Below are 7,677 nucleotides of genomic sequence, written 5' to 3' on the forward strand. Positions count from 1 at the left end.
GGTCCACCGTACGTAATCCATTTGTTGAAATAGTCTTGTAGTGGTATGGTGTGTGTGTGTGTGTGCGCTAAAGAGATGCTTTTTACGTTGGGTTTGTGAAGGTCATCTAAAGTGTTTGGCTGTCCAGGTGTGTTATCGAGCACAGGAGACTAGAAAGAAATCTCCTTGGACACTCAAATCATGTTCAAGAGCAGGGGCAAAATAATCCAAGACTTGATCTTCAAAGCTGGCGGCTACAACCCAAGCCTTTGCGTTTATGTGTCTTCTGACCAACAGGAAGGTGTGTGTTAATGATCCTTCAAAGTGCCTTCAGATGTAGAGAGTGACACACAAGCTGAAGCTGATGCCTGACATCCCCCCGCTGTGTGGCCTTCGAGCCATGACAGTCGTCTCTCCTTTCGTCTTACTACCACAGACTCAATCCTGACTCCCAGTCACCCGCTAGGGAGCCTTGGTGACATAGTGGGCTATGCATTGGTGGGCTCACCACAGTCAGCAGTTCCAAACCCAGTCATCCTTCGAGAGGAAGAGGAGGCTTTCTACTCCTGTACAGATGTACAGTCTCGGAAACCCACAGGGGCAGTTCTGCTCTGCCCAGCAGGGTGAGTGATGTCCACATGCACATTGGTCTTCATGGCGTGTGATAGTCGGAAAACCCGGTAAGCCGCTGCGTTGCTTGGTAATCATTGTAGCTTTCATTCAGGCAGACGCTTTCCCGTGCCCCATTATCCTCACAGGCCCTCTTTCTGATTGCTTTATTTTGTCCACTCCATTCTGCATCGGGGCTCTTATCCTCTTGTTTGCGGCATCACGCGCCCTCCGTTGGAGGCCTGGTAGCAAGCATAGATACAAGGGACATTTAAGCTGGATGCGAAGTTCCACCCTCAGCGGAGCACCAACGGCCACATGGTCTGACTAGGACAGTAGACAGCACTCTCCTTCCTTGAGCCGACCAAGCGCTGAAGCCAGTCTAGGTTTTCCTGAGGGTCCCGGGCCGTGTGTGCACCGGGGGTCTCAGCAAGCTTATGGGGAAATGGAATGATAAATCATGAAAGTTTCCAACCAACATTTGAACACCCCTTTGTATTTAACTGGACATTTTGATCCAGCAAGCTTTATGGAGCCCCGATGGCCTAGTGGGTTACAAGTTGGGCTGCCAACCACAAGGTCAGCAGTTCAAACCCACCAGCCTCTCTGAGGGAGGGGGGAATGAGGCTGTCTGCTCCCGTGAAGATGCCCAGCCTTGGAAATCCACAGGGACAGTTCTGTTCTGTCCCCTAGGGTCACTGTGAGCTGGAATTGATGCAGAGGTAGTGAGTTTGGTGAGTTTGGGGGGGGTTTATAGTCTTGGTTCTTAAATGCACGCTATCCCTGAGACTGAGACGTGAACACTCTGATTTCAGCGCAGCATAAGCATCAATGGACTTAAGGGAAAGCTGAGCTGAAGAAGCTGCCTTCTCCCTTGCTTTCCCAGTTAGACTGTGAGTGGTGCTGTGTGCCAGCCAGTGGCTTCCAACTCACAGCAGCCCTAGAGGACAGAGCGGCACCAGCCTTCGGGTGGGTTCCCAAGGCTTCCGTCATTGTGGAAGCAGACTGCCTCATCTGCCTCCCGCGGCGGAGTGTCTGTCAGCAGCCCAGCACTCCTTAAACTGTGCCCAAGCGAATGAAGTGAACGCCAATACCTTTCACTTACTGGAGCGTAACCCGGCTGTCTGTTTGTATCCAGCTTTTATCCTATGAGCAATTTAAGGGACCTTGGTGACACAAAAGGTTAAATACTCAGCTTGCTAACCAAGAGGTCACGTAGTAGGCTCTTCACCAGAAGGTCAGTGGTTTGAAACCACTATTCACTCCAAGGGAGAAACATGAGACTTTCTACTCCTGTAAAGAGTTACAGTCTCCAGGGCGTGGGGTGGTGGGGGCAGAAGGGAAGGGACAGGAAGGTAAGGAGGGAGGGTAGGTGGGAAAAGAAAAACAGGGAACTCACTGTTTGGATGCGGTAGGCTCTGCATGTCTTTCTTTGCATGTGTCCTAACCCACAAAGAAAGGGGAACATGGATGAAATTAAAAAGCGAGAATAAAAGAAGGTCCCAGCCTGAAAAGCCCTCCCGACCTGACTCCTTACCTGTCAGACCTGAACCCTGGTCGGACTGGTTACAAAGGAGGAGAAGTAACATTGTAACGGACTTAAATTCTTTCGTGACACACGAGCTAGTTTCAAACAAAACCAAGAAGAGCTAGTCTTGGGGGCAGTTCTACGCTGGCCTGTAGGGTCACTATGAGTTCAAACCCACTGGATGGCAGTAAATGTGTTGGTTTGTTTTGAAAGGAGTTTGCTCCTGTAAGGATCTCAGGCTAGGGAATGCTGGGAAACCACACAGGCAGGTCTGCGTGTCCTGTGCAGGCACTCTGAGTTGGAACCGACTCGATGGCATCTAACTAACAGCACAATGACCTGTAAACCTCACACTCAAACAAACAACTTGTAAATTTAAAAGCAAAAAAAAAAAAAGTTGCAATCAAGTCAATTCTGACTGATAAAAGCCCTGCAGCCCAGATTAGAATTGCCCCATAGGGTTCCCAACGCTGCACAGCTCTATAAGAACCGATTGCCTCCTGTTTCTCCTACAAAGTGACTGTGGGATTTGAACCACCGACCTTTCCGTTAGTAGACAGGAGATTCACCGCTGCACCACCAGGGTTCCTAAGCGCCTCAAGAAGAGGGACAATGCCTTCTATCCTAATACCTGGTATCGAGCCTGACACTTAGCAAGGGCACGATCGATACTTGTCTGTCTATGAACCGACCGACAGCAGTGAGCAAGTGCGGAGAACACGGCACACACGTCTCCCTGCCGCGGAGGCATTCCGGCTCACGGCGAGCCTGCAGGACAGAGTGGGACTTCCCCTTGTAGGCTTCTGAGACTGTCCCTCTTCAGGGGAGTGGAAAGCCTCCTGGTTCTCTTGAGAACCGGCGGATGGTTTCCAGTGATTGGCCTCGTAGTTAGCTGCCCCGGTGTGACCCACTGAGCCACCAGGGCTCCCTCTGGGCATTTTGAGCCGGGACGCAGTACCCCACAAGGACGCCTCACGGCCATTGCTGGTCAGTTTGCTCATCAGCTCCTACCTGAGTTTACCTGTGTTTCTCTGACAGGCCCTCGAACTGAGAGCAAAGGCGTCTCCCCGCTCGGTCAGTAGATGCCCTTGTGGGGCCCGTGAATACTTGTCCCACGGTGGGCGAGGCTTTGTAAACAGAACAAAAGGCTGTTTATCATTTCCCTGGGAAGAGAGTTACTGATTTACATGGAGCTTTTAGAGCCATCCTGGCTTCAGGTTTATCTCGGGAGCTAGAGCTCCTGGGTTTCACTGGGGCGGTGTGCTCACTTCAAGGCTGGTGGTTGGAACCCACCAGCCGCTCGAAGGAGGAAAGATGAGGTTGTCTGCTCCATAAAGATTTAAACCCACAGGGCAGTTCTCTTCTGCCCTAGAGGGTTGGTACGACGGAGGTGGATTCTAGGGCCGTGGTTTGGTTTGGGTTGTAACACATCAAGTCCATCTGAGTTTCCTTCTGCCAAACTGGTGAATTTCTCACATGCAGTCAAAGCTGTCAAGGGGACAAGCTACATCAGGGGTCGCCTGCCCGGGAAGAAAAAGTCGGAGCTTTCCCATTGCACAGAGAGCAGTCCATCAGGGGTTAAGAGCTCAGGCACCTTGCCAAACTCAGGAGACCCTGTCCAGTTCCGGCCCCGGCAGATTCACGCCACTGCATCTTCTCAAAGGAACCCCAGGATCGCCTTTGTAACTATCTGTGTTTGCCTACTTTTTTTTTATAGACAAGGGGTTTATAAACGGCTCCCAGTCCAGTGAAGGTCACGAAATTGACCCGTACAAGAGGTTTTGTTTTTCGGTGCGGTTCCGAGCATACCCACGGGCCCGATGCACCTGGAGCTCTTCGAAGGAATCCTTCCCCTGTGAGCAGAGAGCCCTGGAGGACGGCTACAGGTGAGACAGCAGCCGCTCTGGGGGCGCTCCCTTGTTAAGCACCACTCCTTTCCTGAGTGCCACGCGGGGAGCAGTTTGGTGCTCATGGGAATACGGTCGGTCGGTCGTTTCTAATGAGCGCGCAGGTTGAGCGGAGGAGGCCCGGTTCAAGCACTCAGCCGCTAACCAAAAGTTGGGCCGTTCAAGTCCACCGGCCGCTCCACCAGAAGAAGAGGCTGCCTGCCCCCGCAGAGACGGACAGCCTCAGAACACCGAGGGAGCAGGTCGACCTGCTCTGTCCTGCAGGGTCGCTATGAGCACTTGGCTTCTGCTCCCAAATTGGACAGTTCAAACTGACCAGCTGCTGCTCCACTGGACACAGGTGGGGCCAGCTGCGCCCTCTCAATGAACGGCCATGGAAACCCTGTGGGGCAGTTCTACTCTGCCCCGAGGGATTGCCTGGATGGCTATGAACGTGTGTGGTTGTGTTTGGGGGTGGCGGTGTTTTCTAGACGGGGCTGAAAGAGACTTGCGCACGGAGCGCAGCTGCGAAGGCAGGCACGGCCGCCTTAGAACCAACTCCAGCAGGTTCCACCCACCCCCCCACCCTGCCCAGCCCTGCGCATCCGCACCATCGGTGCCTCATGCAGCCTCTGCCGCAGGAGGAGGGAAAGAAGTCAGAGAAGTGGGTGCCGTTGTCGGAGTCTGCCCCTTCCGGTAGGGGCAGGGGAGCCCAGGTGCACAGCGGGTTAAAGTGCTCAGCCGCCCACCAACACCCTGGGGGTAGAAGCACGGAGAAAGCTGGGGCTGGTCTGCCCCCAAGAAGAGTGCGGCAGCCTCGGGAAGCCCCCTGTGCAGTTCTCGGAAGCCCTCTCCCCACAGGCTCGCTGGGAGCGGGAATCAACTGGGCAGCAGTGGGCTTGTTTCGCTCCATGATGGGACACAGGGGCGAGAGCCGACTAAGAATTTCCGAGCATGTTTGCAGCGGGCGGAGGAAGTAAAACCCCTGAAAACAGGGAAGGGTGACTCGAGGTGTGTTGGTTTGGTTTTAGGTTTGGGTCAGAGAAGAGAATGCAGAAATAGCACACGGGGTAAATGCAGAAGGGGGACTGTGCCTCCAGGGCCTTTGGACCAGTGTAGTCCAGGTTGTTTTGTAGGAGAGGGCCTTTGGAGCGAAAACACCCAGCCACGCCCTGCACCCTGTCCTTTTTGACAGCGTTGACACTTCTTGTCTTGGAAACCCAGCTCTGTAGACGTGGTCGCAGGCCCTGCTGCTCAGGATAAGTCATCACTGCACCTTCGCAGCCCTTGGAAAGCACACTGAGGGACCGAGGTTTAGGACCATTGCCTCAGGGCTCACAAAGATCATATTCTACGTCCAATTTTGCTGAATCGTGACTGGGGGGGGTCTTAGAAGCCCTTGGGTGGCCATCAAAGGAGCAGCGTTTATTCTTGGTTCCCGTTGGGAACAAAGAGTGGAGAGATGAACGGTCCAAGGCCCCAGTGCATCCAAAGACCGAATGAACCACGCCAACCTCGGACTCCTTGACTCTGAGACCAGAAGAACTCGGTGGTGCCCAGTTACCATTTCTGACCACTCTGAAAAGGACCCCATTAGAAAGTTCTGGATTGAGCAGGAGAGAAATGGGGAACGAAACTCAAGAGCGTAAAGACATGGCCAGGCCTACCGGCCATCTAGAGATAATGGGGGGCCTCCAAGACTGTGACCCTTGGTCAGCCTTCAGGACTGAAACTGGGTTGTGGCCTGTAGCTCAGCTTGCAGTCAAGCAATAGAAAGGTCTAGAACAGTGGTTCTCAACCTGTGGGTCGTGACCCCTCTGGGGGTTGAACGACCCTTTCACAGGGGTCACCCAATTCATAACAGTAGCAAAATTACAGTTCTGAAGTTGCAGTGAAAATAATATTATGGTTGGGGGTCACCACAACGTGAGGAACAGGATTACAGGGCCACGGCGTGAGGAAGGTTGAGAACCACTGGTTTATCAGGTGAGCAGTAACACCCGACGCACTAGATAGAGTCGCCCATCATTGGAGGACAGCAGGGTGGCATTTCCCAGGGACGAAGCTCGGTCTGCAGGAAGGCATGTCATTCACACAGGAGGAAGTGGCAATGGTGGGTTATGTGTGGAATTTCCAACGGGAAGGTCCAAAGTTTGAACCCACCAGTCACTCCACAAGGTAAATAAGAGGTTTTCTGCTCCAGGAAACGCACAGGGGCAAGTCCTACCCTGCCTTTGGGGCCACCATGAGTCGGAATGGACTTGGTGGAAGTGACTCTGTTCGAGTATCGAGGGGATGACAGCCAAGTCCATGAAGGGAAATGCAAATGGAAGACCCATTTGCTCTGTCGACTTTCCCTTGGATCACAACAGAAAGGTAATAGATAGACAGATAAACCATCGTTTCTCAACTTGTGGCCCAGGAGCCAACTGTAGAAGGAGCACCTGGGCAAACATGATTAGAGGCCTTCAGAGGCAGTTCTACTCTGTGCTGCAGGTCGCGCCGAGGTGCCCGCAGTGAGTGGGGCTCTAGGTCTATTCTGCACTGATCCACAGAGAAGCCACCAGCGGTCCTTGGGCCCTGGCAAGGTATCCAAACGGAGATTTGCTCAAGGATAAGGTACACACAGGCTTTTAAAGACTGTGTGTGTACAATAGCGCATTAATAATTTTACACTGATTCCATATCCAAAAAAATAGCTCTGTTAAACATGATTCTGACCTGTTCCTTTTTTACTCTCTTTGCTGGGCTAGCAAGGCATTTAGAAATGATAGCATGGTGTTTCATGTATACGGGTCACTTAATAGCAAACCCACAGGAAAAGATGGAGTGAGCTTCATCATCAAAATAAACAAATTTTACTTTTCTAAAAAACCCCTCCCTGCCATGGAGTCCAGGCTGACGTACAGAGACCCTGCAGGACAGGTGAAACTGCCCCTGTGAGTTTCTGAGCTGTAACTCTTTATGGGGGTAGAAAGCCTCCTATTTCTCCCGAGGAGAACCTGATGGTTTTGAACTGCTGACCTTGTGGTTAGCAGTAAATGCATGATCACTATACCACCAGGGCTCAAAATACTGAGCCAAAATGAGCATCAAGAAATTGGAGCACACATACGCTAGTCTTCCAAGTCTCCCCACATTTCCTCCTAGACGCTGGCTGTGGTGGGAGCTGGCAGTCCGAAATTAGAAGCCGAGCTCACTTCAACGTTTTAATCACAAAAGGTCCCAAGCTCACAAACACACTCAAGGGGCAGTCCCAGGGGCGCCCTCTGGCCCACCCCGTGGTGCCTCACAAGTGCCTTGGCTTTGGAACATAGAGGGCAGCGTTGTGGACTCCTGCTGTGGCCACATTATCCGTGTTTTGCCGTTGTTGTTGTTCTGTGACTGACAAGCCTACAGGGGTGCCGGGCGAAGCAGAGATCCCGAAAGAGCCCTGGTGTGTGTGACCGCGGTGTGCGCCCGCTCTGCGCAGCTTCCGCCTTCCCAAGTTCAGTTCTCCAATTCACTTCCTCAATCGTGGGAGGACAATGCGACCGCCCTTGTGGGTTGACGCTGTACTGGCTCCTGCGGGCTGCCCTCCGGTGATCTTGGAAACGTAATTTGGACCCGTGTTCCAAGCACCTTTCAAACACCCACTCACGGCCACCCCTGTGTGTGAGAGCGGGGCTGCCCTCC

The 7,677-nt window shown here is 52.8% G+C and overlaps 1 protein-coding gene across 1 annotated transcript in view; it reads left to right on the plus strand.

Moving 5' to 3' along the window:
- The window catches only part of FLT3 (fms related receptor tyrosine kinase 3), a 73,987-nt gene that overhangs the window by 35,356 nt on the left and 30,954 nt on the right, over positions 1-7,677 (plus strand). The window contains exon 9 of the mRNA XM_045293992.1: positions 3,834-4,002. Coding sequence (XP_045149927.1) covers positions 3,834-4,002 — 169 coding nt within the window. The remainder of the gene's footprint in view (positions 1-3,833; positions 4,003-7,677) is intronic.

Source organism: Echinops telfairi, unplaced genomic scaffold (assembly GCF_000313985.2).
Source record: "Echinops telfairi isolate 266 unplaced genomic scaffold, ASM31398v2 ScPeMD7_2565;HRSCAF=3150, whole genome shotgun sequence".
In the NCBI taxonomy this organism is placed as follows: Eukaryota; Metazoa; Chordata; class Mammalia; order Afrosoricida; family Tenrecidae; genus Echinops; species Echinops telfairi.